We start from the raw sequence: 26,676 nt of genomic DNA, 5'->3' as shown, positions 1-26,676 counted from the left end.
CACGACCGTTATGCCAGATGGAATAGTCAGAGGCATTGTAAATTATTGACATCGCGATGAACGTAATATTTGACATGACTATACTCGTATTTCGCTAGGTATATTTGAATCCAATGTGGCAAGCGGAAAACCAACCGACGTAAATTATTTTTTCGTATCGCCAACTCACGAGCTTTTACTTATAAATCGGGCTTATTATTTAAGGGCTATAGTTAGTTGTCATAACCATGATTTATCGGGATAAAATTCCAAACGCTATGTATATTATTATTTGTAAAATTTCATGACAGTTCCTTAATAATAAACCAAGAAACGGACTCACTCATTTATAGTATTAGTATGGTTCCTTATACAACTATATCATAAATTTATATAGTCTAAATAAATAAATGAAAGAATTAAATAGGAATTGCGTGCGTTCTCATAAATGCTCTTAATGTATGTAACTTAGCCTCACCTATCACCAAGACGTCTTTTCAAATCGGCCGTTTAACTAACTCGCGAGAGGCATTGAAGAAGTTAGTCGACATCATCCGTCCGGTTTAAAAAGTCATTTACATCGAAGCATTGGTGTGCAATCGGTGTATATTGAACATGACAAACTTGCACTGTAAGGGTCAGTCCTCAATTGACCCTATACAGCAGCTGTTGTATATGAACCGATTATGGGAACCTTCGTATAAATATTATGTATTTATTAATTTAATACAACGATGGTATGCTTATGTATTAATGAAGTGATGACTGTATATATTTTAAAATATCATACATTCATCAGAGTTAACAAAAAATAAATATACTGAAGATGATATATAACATTCAATTTAGTATTTCGAGAGAGAAGGGCAGAGGAAGATTGAAAAAGAGGTGGATGGACTGTGAGAAAGATGATATGGTAAGAAAGGGAGTAAATAACAAGATGACTGGGATGAATGGAAGAGAAAAACATTACGCCGACCCCAAATAAATGGGATAAGGAAGAAACAGATGATTAATATAGTATTTCGAATATTACCTCACATAGTTTTGGAATATCTTGGTGGTATTGGTAAGGCAGGATACAAAACGATACATTTATGGACGTTAAGAAGGCAAGGAATATGGTTTTTTTTATTATCCAATGATTTTTTTTATGATTTAAAAAATATTCTACTTTAACGAAATGAAATACACAATATCTAATGTTTTAAAGAATATGTGTGATATAATTCACTGACAATGAGATAGACTTTGGATAAAATCTCTGTCATATTTATTTCAGCTGCAAACTGTTTTGTAAGTTGTGTTTTAGTTGAAGGGTTGAGGTATAAATCAGTGCAATTGTAGGGTAAGAATGCATGTCATTTTAATAATCATACGATAAGTACCACTGGCGTAACATAATGTCCTTAAAGCTGATCATGATATAAACGGTTACCGCTCACTATCAAATAGACTTACAGCTTGTTTGCTACTCCAATTACAGAAAAAATATGAATATGTAGATGATTCAGCAGGATGCTGCTCATCATCATTCCATAATATACTGCCTTATGTACGTATACACAATAACTAATCAAACCAGACATAAGTGCTTCGATCTACATCAATAAATATCTGTAATAATTATGACAATGTTTTTGAATCATCATCTCAATTGACGCTCATGACTGAGAGTGCGTTCCCGGAAACTAATCAAGAATGGATGTCATCTGCTGGGATACAGTTTGCTTCGTAATAATGGCTCATAAACTCTGGACCCTATTTCTCAATCGATAGAATTGAATGGTAATCAAGTTAAAAACCGTTGTTGCAAATTGATTTTGTCAGATCGTACCAAATGTTAGTTTTGATTTCCACTTGGAAGCAAGCCATGTGACATGGTTATTCTTGAAATATAGAATCGAATTTTATATATTATTGTACATTGGAAAAAACAAAATAAAAAACATAATTTACCTTAAAATATTATCGTACATCATAAGCAGCAGAAGTTTCATAAAGTAAATTAATTGACGAAAAGTAGTCGTGAAAATTTATTTACAGTATCCCTGAAACTATAGACCCATCAACGTGGAGAATATTACATGTAATGTAATACTGATTTGTTTTGTAACTTATGATTTGACTTTGACTAATAATGCATGTAGGTATTAGAAATTAGAGAAGATGTATATATATGCTACTTGTAATTAAATGGGTGTTGTGAAACTAGGTCACACCACTCTTTTCATATTGTGAGTTAGGCTTTAGGTTACAATAGCATTGTAAATGGGACACTGATCAGACTATGAAATAACGTGTAGATATTTCAATGTCATAATTTTAGACGTTTACAAATATATAAAATTTAAATACTACACTTCATAGTACTCTGAGAGAGACTATGAGACATGGTTCATTTTATTTATTTATTTATTTATTAAAACTTTAATGCACATAATTGAAAGTACATATGGCGGACTTAACACCATGCGGCATTATCTACCAGTCAACCATGGGTGGTGCAGAGAATAATTGTTGGCGGTGCAAATATAAAAAATATATTAAACGATACACATAAAAATATATATTAATAAATAACTATTTTAGAGATATAAAAGGAACTATGTCTCATTGTCTTAGACTTTTGATGAATTGATTTGTACTGCTTCGTCTTCAAATGTAATATGTATGATTGTCTATATAAATAAAGTCCCCCCGATGCGTCTATCTGTATATTCGCGATATTCTTAAAAAATATAAAACGGATATTAATGTAGTTTTCATCCACGAACTGAGGAGGCTTTAGGTGTTTATTCGTTAAATCTATCTGTCTAAAAACTCTATTTTGTGTAAATTCGTTAAAATACCTATGCGACGTCAGGGCGTGTTGCTAGTTACATATAAATACAGAGTCTTACAGTGGTATGATTAAAAAATGTACGTTAAAGTGAAGCCGTGATGCGCGCGTTGGTCGAGGCGCGGAACCGTGACATGATGGGGCCGCGTGCGAACCGCCTCGGACAAAATGATTTGCAGCACTGCCAACGTTAACTATGTAATTAAATGACAGGCCTATAATATTTACATTAGGCCATTTATTGGAACACAAGAAATTGTAGTAATGGAAATCATCTTGCATAAAATTTTTACACAGTTTATAATTAATTTGTTTTTAACGTCTGCCATATTTCCGTTTGGATGTCGGATGAAGGATTGATGAAACAAATATATTGCACGCAAAACGGATGGATGAAGATGGGTGCAAGTATAGGGGAGGGTTAGTCTAACGTATCATGACAGATCATGTGTTGTTTCATGGAGCAGTCAGGAATCCTGACATCATAATATCGCAGACTTGAACAACTCTACGGACATTACATATACTCTGGTTCTAATGTAATATCATAGTGCAGAACTTTCTCTTTCATATCACAGAATCTACTGACCTTTAGTTTCTTACCATTGTTAGCCATTTATAGAAATTGAATCAAATTATCTACATGTTATAGAACTTATATGAATATTTTGAACTACCAAAACACAAATTGTATTTAGATGATGGAAAAATAATCTTGAAACATTAGCTCACATTAGAATTTCCTAAAACTAAACTAAACATATTGTACAAAATATGAAATTATTTCAAATAATTCATATTGCCGCTACAATCGTCCAGTCTTTCTAACAACAGAGTATCATCTACATTTGTTAAAACAATCAAGCAACACATGGCATCAAAACAAATGAGGAGCGATGATCGTAAACGAAGAAATCTGAACTTTGTACTGAAGGTAACAGGGTGGTTAATGAGATGAAACCCACGATATGAAGTAACGGTCATATTTTGATTATTATCTGTATGAAGCCCCTCCCTTGGCGTTGGCAACTATCATGGAACTTCTGTTGCTAAACTATTGATAGCAATGTTTAACATAACCTCCCACAATCTTGCTAATTATATTGACAGTTTTTTTTTGGTTGCTTAATAACTTAGCTTCTAGTCTTGCGCATGATAGTTCGTGTTTAAGATCGCTCGATTTAGTTCTTTTACGAACCAGTTAATGTTAAAAGAAACGCAGTTTTTAAGCTAGTTTTTTGCGTAAAGTAGTTCTTCAGATGTTACGAGCTAAAGAACGAAAAATCTAGAAACTATTATAGTTAGTGTTCATCTCATCTTTGGGAGTTCTGTTACGAACTATTTCGTTCGAGAACTGCACAAGTCTAGCACAAGTATATGTTAGGTTGCATGAAAGATGTGAAGGAACTTATTACGCAAGATCATTTCTATCTTCTAAGATAATGATTTACGTACTTATTAGTTACCTCTAACCATTCGACTCTATAATAATTGAAGGAATAATATTCACGAACATCATTATTTTGTGATTCTACTTTTTTATTGTTTCCTATTCTTTTATTTATTAAAAGAGTTATAAATGTATTTCGTTTTTTAAAACTATGTATAAAATAAACACAGCTTGGATATGACTTCCGAATTGGAAAAGTGCAAAAAGATGATATAAAGCGCCGACCCCAAATAATGGGATATGATGCATTCTGTAAATATGTTATGTTCATTACATTACATAGCTTAATAGCGACGTCATGTAAATATATTTATAAGATGTACCCATTACATGTAAATATCTTTGTTTAATATGGAAATCTAGATTTGTAATGTTTTACGCATTATTTTTTCAACTGTCATTTTATCTAAATATTATATTTCGGCATTATCTCATTTTTTACATTTTTATCACTGAAGACTTACGCTGCAAGCAAACTTTTATCATTTATTTGGTAAATTTTGGTGTTTGAATGTATTTCTTAAATTTTATTTACGTGTGTTATACAATGACTATACATGTGTTGTGTATTACAAATTTAACGTACTTGTCTATAAAAATGTTATAGACTGTACTACCGATAGTATGCAAGTAACATTTTTCAAGATTTGAAAATTTTAGTTATTATTATATCAATTAGTCAATATTGAAAATAACTACTGTTAGGGAATCTTGTCTTCCAGACAGGACAATCTGTACCAGGCAAATGATTTAATGGAAAAGATAGTGAATCACATATCGCAAAAACACAAGGTGACATCAGAAGTATTGTTTTCTGTTATTCCCGGGTTCAATAAAATCAATTTATATCATCTTGATGCTTCTCCGTAAGAAACCATAGTTAATATGGTCACCACGATTATAGTTTACTATTATAATTATGTCAAATATCAACTACCAATATCTCCAAAAAGATTTTTATGCTAGATTTGTTAATGTTTTAATATAATTTGTTATCAAATCCTACATTGATAGCCATTTTAATATAATATTAAGACTAGCTGACTTTCTACAAAGTCTACTTTGGCCAAACTTTACACACAATAGTAGGTTTGTAGTTGTCTGTTTAAATATTTTTGGTACTCAAATTGGCATCCCTAAGCGAGTATGACAGTCATAATATGCTTCACGCTTCACTGGTTCGAGGCCCCCGTACTTTGCCAGTACTGAAGAGATCATTAGTACGGCCGTGACGCTCGCTGACTCCATGCCTATGCTACCGACTTATAAGCTTACTATTTCAATTTATAGCCGACTTTAAAAATGACGAAATTGTCAATAGCACTATGTTTTTTCTTTGCGCGACGTCTTTTCCAATTATATATGTAGGTATACGTTTTTTATTTGATTTGATTGTACCGTTAAAACTATGAAAATCAACTGTTTATATTTTCGAGAAAATATCTCTAATTATAAACAATAAATCATTTAAAAGTCTTGCCAACAATTATTTCTGCGAAGGTATAAGTATCGTTTTAAGAGCAAACAAACTGATTAAAAAGCCAAATAGAACGTTACATCATTGACATCTCCGAACATTTTTTCTGCTATCAAGAAAATTGAACGGCACACTTACTTATCATTATTGATTTGATTTGAGTTGAATCAATATCGTCTATATAAATCAGTGTAGCTAAACTTTTTGTAGTAAATATTACGAACAACAACAAGCGTCTTCCGTTTCTTTTTATATTCTCATCCTAAAGCTAAAGGCGTCCCAAGACATGATTACCGTTATCTGTACAACTACCTACAAAAGAAGTTAACATGGAGATTAAACGTGTTGGAGAAATAATAAAGTTCAAGTAACAAATCATGAATTCTCCAAACTCCTTTGAGGAATTTTGTGGCATAACATTTCATTAAAACACTATATTATAACTATTAAAATGTGACCATCCTTGATAGAGAAGGGCGGAGGTAGTCAAAAAGGCTGAATTCCATTTATCGTATTTTATGTATATACTCTTTACCAATACGATAATATAAGTTTAAATCCTTTTCTTACTACTAGTGCCATGATCAGTAAACGAATAAAGAGTTATTATAATTAGGATAATGATATTACTATATATACCTACTATGAAACTACTATGAAACTACTATAAAGAAAGACTTTATATTATAAATATGGCTGTGTGGCTTTATCTTTGCAAACGTGTTCCGCAGTGAAAGGTGATCACATAAAAATACAGGATATCGGAAATAGGTAACATCTATGCAGCTGTTAACATTATTCCATAACATCAAAAATAGTAACCATTAAGCATATATATTGCGCGCAATATATTGTTATTATGTAACTCTAGTTATATAATAACGGGTTAAATATATTCGAGATAAGTATATAGAGCCGACCTCGGTGGTCTAGCGGTCTAGCACACCGCTTTCGCCTGTCGCGGGTTCGATTCCTCGCACGGCACAAACCAACCACACCACATACCATTTGTATTCATGAGTATGATTGTTTGTATCGGTCTGGGTGTTTTCGATGTATATTATGTATGTATTTACGAAAAAAAATACTATGTATTTGTATCAGTTATCTAGTATCCATAACACAAGCTTTAGCTAGCTTAACTTGGGTCTGGATGGCGCTGTGTGAATCCTGAGATTATTATTATTATTATAGAGCACTAATATTTAAGAAAAATAATAATTATAAATATTCACATTGGAAACTTTGTTTAATATTTGCAAATATCTTATTTTTACATTCAAAATCAAAAACTGCTTGAAATTGATAATTATGTTGGTAACAGAGTTGCTCCATCACTTAGAGAACGGTGAGTATCCTTGCAATCTTTATATTACAATAAAAATAAACTTCATTAAGAAGTGACATTGTTCCAAACGGCATTGGACATAGAACTCCGGTGGGACTATACTGAGAGTTAGCTGATAATTAACAGTTTATATTTTAAATGGTCATTTGAAACTGTTCAACAAATTAACTTAGATCCCGTGAGAATAACCGTGAGCTACGCTTGATTCTTTATATGACTGTTGTTAATCTTAAATGCCGATCAAAATGCATAAATTATTATATATAAAAAAAGTACTAAAAAAATGGTGAACTTTTTACAGTATCTTTCACGGTAATTTATGGACGCAATAATTATATTTAACTCATTAACTTCAAGGTAATTCAAGTTTTTAGATTATTACATTTTTTAAATCCAAATAATAGACGTATCTATTATTTGGATTCTAAAAATGTAATAATTTTATGTTAACTTCAAGAAGTATACATAGGTTTTTTTATTGTTTTTCTTCTTTAAAATAACTGTAAGTAGTAAATATAATTGATTTATTGTTAATTATACTTTGTCAATTTATTTAGTAGGGAGTAAATAAAGATGTTAAATCATTTAAGTAAAACAGAATAAAAAAATATACACATTGAAGTAATAGGTGACTCTAGTATTTATTAGAATCCACTTTATGCGAATGTTGGTCATGGCTCGGCATTGCGGCCTCACTTTTTGTTATAACTATTAACCCCATTGCGACATCACGCAAATGTTATTCAATTTTATATTTCAATTAATTGTGAAACGCTAATAAATTACATTTTTAATACTTATACATGTTATAGACCAAATTACGGAGTGGATCGAATAGTTAAAATATTATGTTGATATCAACCAAATTATTGATGTTGTATGGGATAACATCACGGTATCGAGGTCCGTGGATAGGAGACGCGTCACGGCTCGCTGGCCATAGGCGTCACGGGCTGCCGAACTCCCCCCTTCTCCTCACCTTCGGGAATCCTCGGATTTCTTCGGCAAACTTCGATCATCTTCGGCTCCCAGATCCCAATTCCTTAGGTGCGCGCGGAGTGGGTGAGTCAACTAATTATTGAGATCTATTGGTGTAATGATATCACGGAGTTGTCATAGACTTGTATTGTCGTAATTATCTGGTGTGTTATGTTAGTCATCTAATGATATTTGCAGTTCCGATGGTTTATCAAAAATATTTGCAATACTTTTAATATTTGTTACCAACAAATACGAACTCATTAATTTATTATTCGATGGCTATCAAATCAGGCAAAACTGGATATTCATATTTAAACAATTCTCTAAAAAAATATTTTGAGTACGCTGATCCGAAGATTATTTCGTGTATACTAAACCATTCCAAATATTGTTTTAGACTGCTTATCTAAATAAATATATCTCTATAAAAACCGTCCAATCCTCATATATGCTTTTCCAAAATATCTATAAAAATATCAAGTTACCAGCGCATGATTTGGTGGTAGAAACTTCAAAACGAAAAAAATATAACTGACAGGCGCTCAAAATTCTGCATTGTCTTTTCTATTTGCGCTCTGTTTTCTGGCTACAAGACTCTATTACAGTTTTACCGAACGAAAATGTGGACGAATGTAAACGACACTTCAAATCTGTGGAAGCAAGAATGCAACATTTATAGCAAGGCATATGTTCAAGAATTCGAACTTTGTCTTGGGCTGTCATAATTTCAGGAATGGTACAGGGGATCAATCAAAAAAAGAAAATCATTTGTTACTATTCAGTAGTGAATTGAAATTGAACACATTTTAGGTATTAAAAAATTTAATACCTATTTATATACCATAGTTTTCTTTTTACATAGTATACTAAAACACCACATAATAAAACTACTTATATTATGTGGTATTTTGGTATAATATAATATATATAGAAATGTAAATATAGTAATTTTGAATCTACATTCAAAATTACTATATTTACATTTCTACACTTACCCAATTGCAATATCTTATGTAACTGTTGGTTTAAACTGTAATGCCAATAAAGATTTTTAGAACAATGATTTCAAATATAGTTTGTATAAAACGCAGATACTTTGTCAAATTGTTCTAAAGACAAAGAAGTTACCTAGCAATTGGTATCAAACTCTGGTTACGCCATTTGGGCACGTTTTACATAAGTCTTGTTTATTTTTATAACTATACTATCTGTATTCCATGGTTTAGTCTTTATGCATAATTTGAAATATAATGCCTCTATGTATAATCCGTTTATCATATTAATGTGCTCTAACCTTTAGCCGCTCTATTGAGTACCTAATATCCAGGCATTGTCATTGTATATTGTATGCAGAATTTATATATATATATATATATTGTTAAATAAAACGAAATTTTAAAACAATGCATTCTTATAGTGTTCAATGACTTGCTACCTAAGTACACCAAACAAAGAAGGAGTTATAGTTCAAATGGACACAATGCCTTGTAAATACTCCAACGCTGAACGAATGCCGTAAAAAACAACCAAATAAAACAGTCAGCGAGACCCAAATTATTCAAGTCGGGTTACAGGGTCTCATAATTTGAAACAAAGTCAATACTTAGTGGCTTTTGTTTGTAAACGACCAGCGTAACAATGCACAATATAAGACATAGGTACCTAGTCTTAGAAGTTGTAATGATATTATACTCACAACAGCCCAAATAGACGTATTACGCTGCTCAGTTACATTCTGCAAGTACTATTGTCGTGATCGCGATACAATCTTAGACCGAATTCAAAATTTCTTGTAAGTTTCACAGAATACAAAAGCTACGATCTTATGGTAATTAGTTAATTTATAGCGCGTCAAATCAATAAATAAATGATGTATTAGGTAAGTTATTCGATATCCAAAACTATAATCCGCTAAATTACGTAAATGTAACGTAAAAAAAATCATGTATTGGAAAATTTAAAGGAGAACTGTATGACAAAAGGCATTACGAAACACACACAGCGAAAATACTACTGTAACGAACAAATATTATGGCCAAAAGGACAGAATTGTCTAGTTAATAATATTTGTATATATCAGATTATCAAATCTGTCAGACTGTCAAAGGACAATCGCTTGATGAACGAAGTAAGATGTAATTTAAAATATACGTTTTAAATCAGGACCACAGAAATCTTAGCTAGCTTTCGAATGTGGCAGCAAATGAAAGGCTTCAGAACTATCTGGCTATTTCATTATTTATTGTATTTGTAACCACAAGACAGAGTTCGAATGAAAGAAAATGTATCTAAATATATATTGATGAATGTTAATAGAAATCAGTTGTTTACATTATTTTACTGTAATGGGAAGTTTTGCGATTTCGTATTTACGAATCTAAGCGAAGCCTAGCTAGTCATGATAGATAAAAAATATTGAAATCTTAGTAGTACGCGTACTTACATACACAACTAAAACAATTGTGTGTTTATACACACAAATATTTAATTAATGATCCGTAACATATCGTATTATTATAATATAATGAAATTATATATGACACGCGGCAGGATGTAACAATATCAAATAACGTTATTTTGCAATACACTAGATCTATATAGCTTCCTAGGTGGTTATTGTGAAATATCTGTTTTTCTAGGTATTTTCCTTTTATGTATATTGTACAAATTTATTTATTGGGTTTGTACGAAAAGATTCTACAATCAGTAGTTTTTTGGGGCCGCATATTGGGCAAAGTACCTAATGCAATACTGTCCTATTAAAATTTTCAAAAAATATTTTTAGTGGATTATTTTTATAGCGCAGGTAATTACAATCTTAATAATATTATAAACGCGAAAGTTTGTGAGTATGGATGTTTGTTACTCCTTCACGCAAAAACTAACGGATTTTGATGAAACTTTACAGTAATATAGCCTATGCGTTATTCAGATGCATAAGCATCTGAATAACGCATAGCCTAAATTTAATATTGAAATTTAACGCGGATGAGAAACCACGGGCACAGCTATTGTAATATATATTTCAATTCAGGCTATCCCGACTTAGTAACGAACTACTTTTCAAAATATGAGACCTATTTATTCATTTACGAAATCAAATTGGGACAGACAATTCTTAACGTCTTCAGTTCGTTTTGCTAACATTCTTAATTCAGTCTGAATTAAATTGTAGTAAGTTGTATCGAAATACGCCGGATTTCCTTTGATAAGTGACATTCACTTTTACATCGACAGATTTGAACCTGTTCGACTACATTTAAAGCTACACATATTCAAAGGAGGATTGAATTCCTTTAAGGATAAATCGAATATAAATCAAATTATCGATAATTTTACGCATAAATAAACCCGCAAATTACAATCGAATTTTATAATAGTTTTCATTACTCAATATTTTCTTAATAATTATATTAATATGTTAATAATATAGTATTTACTATATGCGAGAAGTGTCGGTTCATAAAACTAGTATCATATTTATACTATAATTATTTTTGATAGACTTTCATCGTCATTTTTTATCTAACAATATTCTTTGTATATTAATATTAGGTATACATTACATTTATTTACCATTTTTAATTCTGACTAGCTGTGCCCGCGACTTCGTCCGCGTAAAATGGCGATCCTTCCGTATAATATTTCGTCTTCCCTTTCAACCCCTTATAACCCTTTTTTCGCATTAAAAAGTATGTCCTTTATCAGGATTTAGACTATGTATGTACCAAATTCATTCAAATCGGTTCAGTGGTTTCGACGTGAAAGCGAGACAGACAGAGTTACTTTTGCATGTATAATATTAGTAAGGACAAGGATAATTCTTATTGGTACAGCTCTGGTCACACGGCTAAATCTCGAGGTTCATTACCTCGAAATTTTGAATTGTTGCTTAAGTTATACTTAATTATTATTCAATAACCACTTGATTGTCTCGTGCGTTCATTATTGTAAATAATATCAGTGTAATAATCAATTCGTCAGACAGGTTCATTGTAAACTTAAAAACAACTGACTCGTGGACAAAAACGCTTATTCACCGTAGACCTGATCGTAATGACGTCAAAAGTGGTTTCTTTTCGACTTGATTAACATAAAATAAGAGACAGAAAGACAGTCAGATACGTCAAAGGATTTCAGGTATAGTATATTCTTGATATCAAAGAGCGAAAAACCAACCGAATCAGTTCTTTAAACGATATCTCAATGCCTTCGTTTTGGTAGTCGGTTGACCATTCAATAAAATATTATTAGCATAGAGAATGGCAAGAGATATTTTGACAAATAGAAGAACATGACGTCTCAGGACTTTCGATATAGTTAACTACACAGTCTATTTTTTGTATTTAATTAATACTCTATGGTACTCTTTAATTATATAGTAGCAGAGAAATAGTTCTATATTTATTGATCATTGAATGAACCAACTGACCATGTGATTGGCTATTCCTTGCAATTTATTAAACAAATTTGGGTTACAAACACATCATCATTATCATTATTTCAGCCCGGAAAACGGCTGAACAAAGGGCTCTCCTAAAGATCTCCACGACGATCGATCCTGCGCTGCTCGCATCTAACGCCTTCCAGCGATATGACAAACATATAACATGAAATATTGCATATAATAATAATATCAGGACAATTCACACAGCGCCATCCATCTAGTCCCAAGTTAAGCTAGCTAAAGCTTGTGTTATGTATACCAGATACAAATACATAGATATATATTTTTTTATAAATATGATACATAGAAAACACCCATACCGATACAAACAATCATATTTATGAATACAAATTTTTGTGCCGTGCGAGGAATCGAACCCGCAACCATCGGAAGTAAGGCAGTGTACTAAACCGCTAGACCAATTACGCCGTCAAAGTTTTACGCTTAATAATTGCACGTTGCAATTATTTAATAAATATTATTTACGTGAAATGCAGTGTTATAGATGCTAAAAAACCGCATTCAATTTGTATTTACTTGCTACCGTTTCGGTGTAAAACAAAGAATATTTGAATACGTAATGAGTTCTTGCTATCAACAAGTCGGTATCACGCGTTGCCAGTTCAACGTGATAATGACATCAGAACTGAGTTTATTAATTTAATTAGTAAGCCACTGTTTTATTACGCACCTCGAAATGTGGACTAATTGTCTTATTTAGTGACATTCGAACATATGGATAAGCTCCGTGTTTCAGCAACTGTTATCCGTTATCATTAAATATATTTGTATGATAGTTTGTATTTACTTTATTATTATATTACTATATTCAAGACATTTTGAATTGTTTTAATATCTTCCAGAAGGAGGAGATGCTGCAGTTTTTTGCTACATATATTATATTCTAACGCAGTCCAGTAACTGGCCTTTACACCTTAACCAGATGAACAAAGGGGGCGAATGTAGAGGACACTCCAAACTCGCGGAAAAACTTATGGAGCGACTGAAGTGAATGTCGATCCTTAATCCCGTCCCGATCATATTAGTCCTGGTGAACTAATATGATATTTTTTTTGTGGATGACAATAAATGTGCACCCGTCTGCGCTAACGGGATACGCTGGCGGGCAACAGTGGAGGATGATAAGATGAATATATGGTCAGGTTAGCCCATCGTGACAAATTCGCTAGGAATTTAATATTATATCTATCCCCGTGTACTATTCCATTGTAATTCATAAGAAAGCTGACTACAGTACCTGCAGTGATGTCTATAGTTTGTTAATTAGTATTCTCAAATGTCAAAGACATTATAATTTGATATTTCATTTGTTAAAGTCTTAACATTACAATTACATAGTACAAATAGCCGCCCCACTGTCTGTTCGATTATGTCTCTTAAATTACGAATCGGATGTTAATGCGTTTTCAGCAATAAATAGTGTGATTCAAGAGGAAAGTTCATAGGTATAACATATGCGTGTTATAGTATAAGTACAAGTCGAGAAATCAATAATTTGTAATGCATCCGTGCGAAGCTGGAAGGAGTCACTAGTTGTTTATAAATAGATTATGCTGTTTTTAATATGGTTAGAACTGCGTTACGTAATTCATGTCGGAGCTTATGACGAAGAATGAAATATATTATTTATCTCTTTAACAAAATTTTTTCAATGCTGTTAAAGCCGTCACTGTTACGTCACATGGCGCCTCTATCCTCTAATACTACAAAAAACTACATAATTAAAATAGGTAATACAAACGTAATAACGGTAGTAAGCAGTATGTTTGTATAGAACTGTTCCCATGGTCGTATCAATTAAACTATTAACATTCAACACGAATACTGTCCGCTACGCACAAACGTACAAACCATTATTGTTAATAGATATTGTATCGTTTCCATGAACAAAGTAGAACGACTAACATTATACTCGAATAGAATAGAATAGAAATCATTTATTCAAATAAACTTACATTGAAGCACTTTTGAATAGTCATTACATTTTTTAATCTACCACTCGTTCGGAAAGCTGTCTCATCACAAGAAGAACGAGCAAGAAACTTGCGTGTTGCTCTTTTAAATAATTCATTATTACTTTACATTTTTAAGTTTAAGTGTGTGAATACAAACCACCAATTAGCACTAATTCTATTAAATACTCAAATAGAAATAATATTGAATATATAACCAACTGGTTAAACAATTAATAAGAGGAAATCAGTCATAGTGATTAGAGCAGACCAGTCCCTACAAGCAGCACCCGTTCACGAGTATGACGGATGAGCCAGCCATCACTGCGCTCGACCATATTTTAGGGAGCCCAATGACCCGGCCCACCACGCCGCCACAAGTCTGGACATTTTAGTGAGCATGACTACTCAAAACACTAGACTACGTCAAAGCTACTTACAATTGCTATCTGATAGTTAATTCTGATAGTTAACTCGATTTACAAAATAAAGCGACCTATCGAAAAAATATCAAGTCCAGTTAGTTATATTATGACTTAAGGAACATAATACCACTTCATTTATAACGTACATAAAAAACAGCCGGATGTGTGGCATAGCCAGTTAACACACAATAACTCAGGCTACCTCCTCTTTAAAAAAAAACCGCAAGTTCAAGTAATAACTACATACAATTCGTAATGTGCCTAATGAATATTCTTGTACTGTTACACCCTGTATTGTTATTTTCTTGTTAAATTATCTTTTATTATACGTAATCCACTAAATTGGTTCCAGACCATTCATGAGCATGTAAGTTTAACACATGTCGTCACTGTATTATTACTGGACGATATTATTTTTCAAGCGAATTCGATTGGCATATGGTTGTCGGGAGCTACTCGGTTAGTTCAACCGTAAGACCTGTTTCGTCTTCTCTCTCGTTTACAGCTATCATACTTGTATAATGTATACAATATTAGTAGTTAAAAGTACTTATCAATCGACCTCCGTGGTTTTGTGGTTCAGCATAATGATTTACTTCACATTATCGCTAATTCGATTCTCGTATAAATCTGTATTGATCTGGGCTTTAACAATAATTTCGATATTATAAATGCAAAAGTATGTTTATGCGTATTTTTGCTATCAATTTGCGACTAATGGTTGAAAGCTATATCCTTCCTCCTAATAAATCTCATTAAAATGGATTTATTACGAGAAGGGATATAGGATCCTTTATGTAAAAATCATGGTTAACTTATAGTCCGATATACATTTTTTAAGTAGGTATATATCAACTACCAGTACTCGTACTTAGTTTGGGGCGAGATGTTTTCTACCATATTGACAAACTATTAACTATTGATAAAACTTTTTTTTTCCTATCATCATATCGTGTCGTTAGATATATATTTTCTTCTTTATACCTTTCATATTTACAATATTTCTTTCTATTCTCAGTAAACCTTCCAATTTCGTACTGAAAAGTGAAAACGTTAATTCGTTTAGGTACGCTTGATATTTTAAACTTGAGATACCTAAATAATTCTCAATGCCGCTATAATTAATAAACGTTACGATGCTATCTTGCTTGGGAACACTGCGCAATATTAAAGCATAGAATTAAACTGCGGATAGTAAAAAGTTTAATTCATACGCAAAATGGTCTAACGAAATTAATAAGAACAATAGATAGAAAACATTTCTAACCTAATTGTTACATATTTATATAGGTAACATTGTAATTTTTTATATTTCTTAATCCAAGTATATACAACAAGATTGACAAATAAGCGTTTGGGTAACTTGACAGAACCTACTAATAACCGTTGCGTATACATTACATATTAGATACAAGAAACTAAAGTGAGTTTCACTGTGCACTGTATACTGACTTTTGTACAAAGTATTATTGTGGAGATAAATTCGACTCGGTGGGCAAACACTATGAGAAAGGCTTGATTTCATTACATACTCCGCTCTAGGAAGAAATTCGTTCACTGGTCTGATTTTGGCCCTAATTTTAGTGCCTCATCTATGCCGTATGTAAAGTATATATAAATAAAATACAATATAACCAAATGCAATACTTATCCATAATGAGACAGACGATCAGACAAACGCATTATTATTCAACACTCTGAAGGTCAATTACCGAAAGATTAAATTACTTAACAGAAAATGTTAAGACAAAAACTTAAAACCTTGGTTTGATGTATGCCATCAAGAAACCTTGATCTTAACTGATATTACTACTATGCTGTAAATAGCCTTGACAGGGTCAGAAATATAAATATACACGTAGGTATATACAATTACAATACAGGTATATCCAGCTGAGAAGGTAAATGCAACCGTGCATACATATGGAACTCGGAATAACAATAGAATTTTGTAAACCTATTGGCAGGAAACAAACATTAAATGTTACGGAAAGCTTGTCCCAGAGTACGTCAGGGAAAACCAGATTTTACCGTTGAAAACCGGATTAATTTGATATTAGCAATTTAATAAAAGATGTAAATTTTTTTATAATTTGTGTAATTACACAAAACAATCGATCATATTTAGTGAGATATCATAGTAGAGTTTGTAGTGCATAAATGCATTGAAAAAATATTTATCTAATATATTATAATCATTTAATATGATTACTATACAAATGATATTTTATTAATATCAATAAATAATTAAAATAAATACAAAAAGAAATCATAATATTACAGCGAATTAAAAAATTCGTAACAATTTATTCACAAAGTGGTTATGAGTTGTATAATATAAATTTGTAATGACAACATCTTAGTTCTTTATAATCAATTAATATTTATCAAAAGAAATCGCAGCAATCGCGTGTTACAATTACACGAAAGGATTACAATTTTTCCGATTGAACACAATCTGAAAAACTTACACTATTTTACACCGAAGCACCGAGGAGAACAGCCTTTGTGGCACAATTAATGGCTCCACAGATAATATTTTAATGATCACGTTATTCATTCACCGGCATCATACAAGGTCAGTACTTAATAGATATGTATCTATACTTGGGGACTGAGTGCCAACAGTAACATTATATTTAACAACGACTATAACATATACTAGCGTCTTACGTGTTTCTACAACTGGGATAATCATATACAGTGAGTATATGCCAGTGTGAGAGTCACATGATTGTTTCTTGTCATTTATGAGGGGGAATTTTTAGTAATAGAAATGTCAGATCAACCTCAACGCAGTCACGGTTAATACTGTATCAATTAAGCATCTTATTTTTTTTATTTAAAACTTGCTATTCGCCCCGGCTCCGCCCGGGTGTACCTGTGTTATATATATATATATAAACATTCCTCAGAATCACTCTATCTATTAAGAAATAAAACACTTCAAAATCCGTTTAAAAGATAACAGTTTTAAAGATTTAAGCATATATACGGACAGACAGCGACAGCGATTTTGTTTTATACTACGTAATTATGGACATTTTTACTAAAATGAAGCAAGGAGCTTATTATATTGAGGAGGTTAAAATAAGCTATGAAAATCACATCAAGTAAAATCAATCAAGTAAAATCAATAGGGCTGACAACACTACCAAATAATATTTATTATGTCTATTATTAAAAGATATCCCTGACGCTTAAGATTGACGAATTCATTCGCAATGGCACACAGTTCGCTCTGCTTTCAATTCATAGTTCAACTGATTGTTTTCTAAACATAAAAAATCATCTAATTGGTGCATATTCTTTATATACTTTGTATAAGGAATATTTAAATGATGCAGGAAAAATTACATGAAGGTTTTTACAACTCTAATAACCTATTACTGTTCAATTCCATTGATTAAACTTTAATGTCGTTTGATTATCGTCAATAAAATGTTGTCCTGTAAATAAGTGCATACACGCACTGGGAGCCGCAGGCACAACTAGGTATAATAGTTTTATATAAACCAAATGATACTTAAGTACTAACTGTATTTTATTTGAAAACTAGCAGTAAATAAAAATGTATCCAAATATGACGTGAAGTTAAAACAAACCTCTGTGCTACTATATTACGTTAACAAAATAAATAACAGATGTCGAAGCACTGCAATTTCGGTTATGAATTACTTATATCTTGACGTCTGATGCATATAGAAAATAAACAATATACAGTAACATCGACTTGCTAACTGTATACCGCATCATTGCCCGTGAAATACCGTAGTATATGCTACTCACTCATAATGTGGGAAAGAGATAAATAATTAAAGAATTAAAATTCAAACTTTTTCCGATTACAAAGTGAACTTCAGATTTTTAACGCATTGCATTTTAATATATACAACCACCTTCATAATAGCGAAAAGAGCATTTTTATACCATTTAATAAAATTTTATTATGAGATAACAAAGTTATTCAATTAGATAAGAAGTTTAAAGCTGGCTTATCAGCGCAGTGTAGTAAAATCGTAAAATAAAACACGCTTTAATTACGTATAAGCTTATTATTAAGTACGTACTTATTGTTCCTATGGAACAATGCACTCTGTATGTTTTATCAACAGTTTAAAGGACTTAAGCGTTTGGTTAATGGCAATAGGTTTAATTTCTTCTTGTATCTTTACAAATCAATATATTTAGGAAGTATTTTAAAATAATTTATCCTATTTTAAATACCAGCGATCGGCATCGCCTTGGTTCGCGAGCATTACATTTTTTTTATTTCTCGTCTTTTACATTCTGTTCAATCATTCCATTTTTTCTAAAAGCTACCCTAATATGTTATTTAATAATTTAAAATATAATATTCTTACTTCTTATTGCATTAAGATAATAGTGGACAAAGTCACGATTACTACAGTAATGCAATGACACACAGAAATACAATGCAATATGACTACTAAAAGATAATATAATACATAAAGCATTATAAAATATGCAGTAATGCAAAATAGTACGTAATAATAAAATAAATGTTATTTTTATTATTGCGCACGATCGTATTGTTCCACATACGTATTTTAGGATTTTACAAATAACAGTAATCAGTAAACTAAAGAAAATTACTTAAAAAGTTACAAGAATTTTAAAACTCACCTTTATCTATTTTGATAATACTATATATATATATATAGGTAGCCTATAGTCTGTTTAGTCAAGTATTACAAATAAACTAGGTATCTTATAACCACATTAAATTCAATAAACAGTAAAGTAATTTTTATTATCAGTACGATAATAAATAACTCAGGAAATAATCGCAAGATAACAAAAGCTAAGCTAATAACAAATAAGGTAAATTACGAGTCAATTATACAAACTTCATTGTTATACAGGAATATAATAACTATATTAAAGATTTTATAAATATGTTAAATTTATAAATAAATTCTCGTATTTTAATCATAAGTAGGCAAATAAACATGTGTTGTAGAAGAATTCCCATAATTTGAACAACAATAGTTAATTGATAAGGTTATACCTATACGGCGTCAATACTGTAATGAAATCATCAGCAGTATTGTACTTACAATACGTTCAGAAAGTAGTAAAAACAATAAAACGTGTGTACACTCGATTGATTATTAAAATATGACTTCTGTCCTATTTTTAAGGTGCCTTTTGGAGTGACACTAACTTAATCACTTTATAAAATCATAGCAAATAGTCATTACAAGTCGTAAAACGTACTTTTTAGCCGATTGAGGGAGGGTATTGTATATGTTTACCCTACTCTTTATAAACATCTTGAAGACCAGGGAAACGGATACACAAAAATTGATTCTACTGTTCAACCCTACAGCTGAGGGGTAATAACGGGTATCCGCAAACTGAACTCGGAATCAAACCTGGGAAAAAAGACGTGAACACTTGTGCACATCAAGCGGGATGCACTTAGGGGTGTCTTTAATATTTTTTCCTAAGCTTCCGTTTCATTGAGACGCCGGAAGATGCACTTATACATTTTTTTATTAAAGAGACATGTGGATTGTTCCTGTAATAATAATACGCATAACTATTTATCCATCCATAATAATTTTAGCTACTTTTAAAAGTGTGAGAGAACCGGTTATTCATTACCACTACCTATATCATTACGATATATTCCTTATGTTTAGACATTTCAGGGAAAATGCGGCGAAGAGTTCAAATTCTATAAATTATATTAATAAACCGTGACCTAAAATTACGTGTAAATATAACTTTAAATAATATAGTCTCGGCGAAACCTGCGTTATTACACACACATATATATATATATACAATATGTAATATTATATATACATGTGTGTGCGAAAATTGAATACAGAGTTCAACATATATAGAGTCCAACCGTTTACAAATTATGACCTTACAAATATTATACAAACAATAACATGGTATACAAACAAAACGCTTTAGTTACTTTTTACCGCTTCTAAGACCACATCGGAAAGACGCGTTTTTCCCGATTTCTCTTCCTCTGCGAGTAATTATGTGGACTGATGGTAACAACCTACTCGCTTTTACTATCTCGTTATGGTAACCAACGTGATTGTACAGTTACTCTCTTTATAAGACTTAGCCGTGTGGCCGAATGAGGTGGTTATTTACAACCATATCTGGTTTAAATACTTTAGAAAAACATCCGTCAATAAACCTGACAATATTTACCGATTTTATTTATATTAATTCCAATGAAAACAGGCAATCATAGGGGACAGGATTGTTAGTAAGGGCACTAGTTGTCCTATGGCTAGCGACTTCTCCACGCGGCCCTCTTGGAAACCGTCGTAGTGAATTGCTGATGAAATCGCCACGATTACCTTACTGATTTCTTGTTCTGTTCATCCTATTATCCTCCACTGGTGCCCCGCCAGCGAATACCGTTAGCGCAGGCGGCACCAGTTCCATTATCATTAGACACGTGGGTACCTACACTACCTACACAATATTAGTGGCGAAGGTATAGCGAGCCGAAAGCTAGTATAGTTCATGAAACTGAACAACTTTATGAAGACGCAAATGGGAAAATAAGAATATTATTTTACAAGTACAAAACGTGTGGTCTCTTATATTTAAAAGTAAAATACTCATAATTTATTTTCAGATTTCCTCTTTTGTTATTTATGGTTTGGTTTAGGTACCAAACTTGCAACACCTAGTTATTCAATACGTGCTATTTGTTGTGAGTAATGGAATGCAGAAGTTGTTATGTTAAAATAAAATGTATAAGAAGGAAATTGTGCATTTATAACTTTATCACTTATTAACTTAACAATATTATATTATTGCCTTAATCTCGTACCTTTTACGACTAATCTTACAATGTTACTGTATTTAATTCCTGTTTAAAAATATCATTTAAATAAAATAAAATAAAATCCAAAATGTCGACAGTTCCAAAAGCGGCGACCTTGACAATATATATAAATGTTTCGTTATTTATTTTAAATTCAATATTGACACAAAATGCATGACCTCACTAGACCACACATTTTTCTTATTGGAGGTCTTAATTCTTAGAAAACAATACTAACAAACAATATTGTTAGGTATTAGTGTCAATGTTGTTATACGATTGACCGCAAAATACTTGTTTTATAATATAATTATTATAAAGGATTCCACTATTACTAGTTTTGATTTAAAATAAATCGTATGTATCATGAGTTTATTTTTAATGCAGCTTTACATTCTATTACAAATCCTATCTAGAATATCTCATGTAACAAATATAAAATACTAATATTATAACGCCGTTTGGTTGCTTGTTTTGATTTTTTGAACCCGATAGGGTTTGAATTAAAAAATATTTTAGTGTTGGTTGCTTATTTACAGGACTATAGGGAATATAACACACACTCTATAGAATATATAATCACACTCTAGGAATATTAAATATAGGAGTATCAATAAAAATGTTACCAAACGGTGTATTTTGTTAAGGCAGTCAAGTAGAAATTGCAAGTATAATATATAATACATACAGATGAGGTAAGACCAAGCGCAATCCTATTATTAATATTAATAAAAAAAAATAGACATTCTTATTAATTAAAATTTTATATTTTAAAGTTTTTGGTGTGACGTCACGAAATTCAAGAGCACCCGCTTGTCACAGAATGTCACATTTTGTCCACACCACCGCCCCTGAATATGTGACATATTTAGTCCCTTATTTCAAACATACAGAATAGGCCACCACGTCTTGTTAATCCAAGACAATTAACACAGTGCCCATCTGGTCTCAAATTGGGTACTCGTAGGTACTATCAACATAACATAAATAGAACACCGAGACCAATAAAAACAATCATATTCAAAAACACAAATGTTTGTATCGTGTGAGAATCCAACCCGCAAACATCAGAAGAAACAAAACCGCCAGAGTATCGAGGCCGCCAACGCATCTACATCAATTTGTTTTATTTTAATAGCTTATTGATTACCTTGCATATTAATAATGTTTACAATATATAGGTGGAATTAAACAAAAACATAGCGTTATAGTCTTATAACTTCCGCTATATAGACGACTTTAACGCGTCATTTTAGAAAGCCCACTTAAAAGCACGTCTATGCGACAGTTCTCTATGCAACAACTTAATACTTCAGTAAATAAAGACGTTTACATATGGCTGTGTATTCTAACATTAACAAAGCAAACGACGAATACTCATATTTACTGACACAAATAATGTATCTGCCATGTCTTGGCTGGGATCATCTTTTTATCATTATAATAATTGCGGCAATTAGCTACGCGCTCTCGTAGCCACATGTTCTTAATCGCTGTATCTAAGGCCTCAAGTCACAATCGCTACAGTTACGTTGGTCCATCGAGATTCGAGTTGAATCGACCTCAATTTTCTCGATAAGACGTCAATTGGTCAGTTTCTTTCTTAATTATATGTGATCACACTAATGAGAATTTATATTCATAATCATGGTTTATTTCGCCCGAATGCGGCTGGTGGGAGCACGTTGTTATGTAAACAATAGATCTCTGAGCTCGAACGAAATTGTAAGTAGATAATTGCACCTTTGTCGCTTTCCGAAATAACTCGTTTTCACAGTGTGGAATAACTTAGAATGTAACAGTAACTTTAAGGCAAATGTCAATGGGTAAGTGGATATTAAAAATGTTCAGTTAACTCACCTCTCTCTTGTAAGTCGGCTCGGACCGCGGCGGTCGCCGCCAGTACCAAAAGCATCAAATACCACATTGTCACAACACGGCACAGCGCATGCTGTCTGTCACACTCGACACAATATACGCGTCCGTTTCGCTTGCTAGCGCAGCCTGTATGACGTTGGTTGGTTGGTTCGTTGTTCGGCGCGTACGCATAGCGTCGATGCCACGAACGGTGTCATAGAATATAACTTATGGAAGACGCGAAAGTTTTTCTTTTAAAAGATATCGTTAGTCTTTATACTATTCGAAAGAGAAGATTTTGCTTATTTTGTTATTATTATAATAATATAATTATTGCATAAAGTAAACTAAGAAGGAAAAGGGATAGAATGATGAGTTTTCTCCTTTTATGGCAGTAAAAGAAGAATCTACTTAAATTAGATATGTAGTCTGATTTTTGGCCACAAGCAATTTCCATATACTATTTATATTTACATATTTGTTGGTTAGCTAACCAGTAAGGCGTATACCTACTCATAACAGGCATAACACATTTTTAGATTACACAAACAATTAAAATCAATTAATATCAAATCTGTTTGCATTGCATTCCTTAAATAACTTAATTGAATATTCAGGAAGATTTCTACAAGAAAGAGCCTCTATATATTCATAGCAACCTCCAAAAGTAGTTACTATTATCTACTGATAGCAGACTGTTGTAGGATACGTATTTAAGTACCTATCATCATTAACTATATTATTTATAAAAATATATAACTTCACTTTAGCTGCTAAAATTTTATATCTAAACTGAAATAAAATCCTATTACGAAATGAACACTTTATGGTATTATATGTAAATGTCGCATCTACATTGCTTTATCTTTGACATCTTGGTAGCGGTTCTCTGAGGCTATATTGTGGAGAGACGCTGGCGCAGGTAAGCCTCCGGGGCAGCATTCCGGTGGGGAGCGCGGGGAGGAGGGGACAGATGCTCAATGCTGCATCCCAGGCAGGATGAAAGGAGACATTCACGTGTTCGCCTCCCGTCTATTCACAAAAACTCACTTCGAATGAAATGGATACTCACAGGGACAGCCAGTGAATAGCATTAATAAAATGGAGTAATAAATTAATTATAATTTTTAACCGGTCGTTCTCAGTACACTCAAAATTGGCTGATTTAAACGATTCTTTTTTAAAATATTGTAACTATAATAAAAAATTATATATCGTACAAAAAATATTGTTCAAATTGTTAACAATATATTCATTGTAGGTTAATTTTTGATCCATAAACCGACTTGACTTCTACTTTTCTTATAACTTGACTTTCTATAATTTTTCACAGTGCTCCCCCCGCATATACCGTTAGCACAAGCATATGCAGAATTTCCATATTCATCTATAAAAATACAGGTATGGAATAAATCTACGCGTATTCCAAACTTTATTAAAAGTAATTGTAACTGACATGGTAAGCAGAAACCGTCGCACATAAAAATGATACTATCCATGCGTTACTATGGTAGAGATCTAAGTGTCATGGCATTAATTGTAAAGTAATTTCAATGTCTAATTGCACCTTACCACCGAAAAAAAGCCTACAAAGCAAGTTGCTTGGCGGTTGCAATAAAATAGCATAGGATAGATAGATGGACAATAATTTTTATTTATATCTTAGTATACACATATAGACTTAATTATAACATTACATAACAATGTATTTGTCATACAATCCATATTATTTAAACCAATGCAAATATGTATATATATATATATATGTATATATATATATATGTATATATACATATATATCTCTATACAAATAAATAAAATTGAAGTGTCTGTTTGTAATATTAAAATAACCGTTTTTTACTACATGCATATTAATATATATACGGTATAATAATATAATACATTATAAACATAATATAACATTGTTTACAATTTTTGTCTGTCTGTCTGTTTGTTCCGGGTAATCTCAGAAATAGCTGGACCGATTTTTAGCAGGTAACTGACGTAATAAGGAGTACCTTAGGCTACTTTCATTTTAGAAAAATAAAGTTAAATTACACGCGGACGAAGTCGCGGGGTCAGCTAGTATATATATATAGCATAAACATGCAGGTTTACCCTTACTATACGTAAGGGTAAACCTGCATGTGTGTGCTATAGCAATACAAAATTAGATATTTAATTAATTAATAAAAAATAGAAAATCCTTTATTTATTTATTTATTTTATTTATTTAATTTTAATTCGGATTACATCCATATTGTTTATTCAAATAAACTTAATTTAAGCACTTTTGAATAGTCACAGTTATCCTTCTTTTAATATACTGCACATTCGGAAAGCTGTCTTATCACAAGAAGATAGTTAAACGTTAATAAATATAGTGATTAGCATAATGACTCTACATACATCTAAATCACTATTACAATTGCGAACGTGTAACTTTTCACGACTAAAAGGTTTTTCATGTATTTGCCATGAAGACAAATTGTATAAGAAATGTATGTACTCTACCCTTCTGGGAAGGGTGGTTTTTACCTGAATTCAGAGCGATAGGTGGTTAGATAGTCACCTCTCTCGCTCTCTCATTACGACGTCAATTATGCCTTCATCATGTCATGTACATATACATATATACATATACTAGGTTTGCCCGGTTTCACCCGCGTTAAATTTCAATATATAAATTTCAGTAAAAAATATAGCCTATGTGTTATTTTGATGCATAAGGCATATTACTGTAAAGTTACATCAAAATCCGTTCAGTAGTTTTTGCGAGAAAGTGTAACAAACTTCTATACTCTAACTTTCGCGTTTACAATATATAAATATGAGGATCTAAACTAAGCAGAACATGTCTATGGATATAGGTAGTAGGGATAGGTAACTGATATAAATACATTTTTTATATAAATATATTCATAATATAAATAAAAAACACCCAAACCCATACAATCATACTCATGACTATAAATGTGTGTATCGTGCGAAGAATCGAACCCGCGACTCGGAAGTGATGCGGTGTGATAAACTGATAGACCACCGAGGTCGTCATAGATAAAGAG

At 31.9% G+C, this 26,676-nt stretch overlaps 1 protein-coding gene across 1 annotated transcript in view; it reads right to left on the bottom strand.

Moving 5' to 3' along the window:
- Window positions 1-23,745, bottom strand: part of LOC131849110 (epidermal growth factor receptor) — a 129,563-nt gene extending 105,818 nt beyond the window's left edge. Inside the window, exon 1 of the mRNA XM_059199103.1 lies at window positions 23,615-23,745. Coding sequence (XP_059055086.1) covers window positions 23,615-23,681 — 67 coding nt within the window. The 5' untranslated portion in view covers window positions 23,682-23,745. The remainder of the gene's footprint in view (window positions 1-23,614) is intronic.
- Window positions 23,746-26,676: the final 2,931 nt, after the last annotated feature.

This window comes from Achroia grisella, unplaced genomic scaffold (assembly GCF_030625045.1).
Source record: "Achroia grisella isolate CSIRO2021 unplaced genomic scaffold, CSIRO_AGI_Agris_v1 utg640, whole genome shotgun sequence".
NCBI classification, from domain to species: Eukaryota; Metazoa; Arthropoda; class Insecta; order Lepidoptera; family Pyralidae; genus Achroia; species Achroia grisella.
This window is presented reverse-complemented; position numbering and strand designations above follow the sequence as displayed.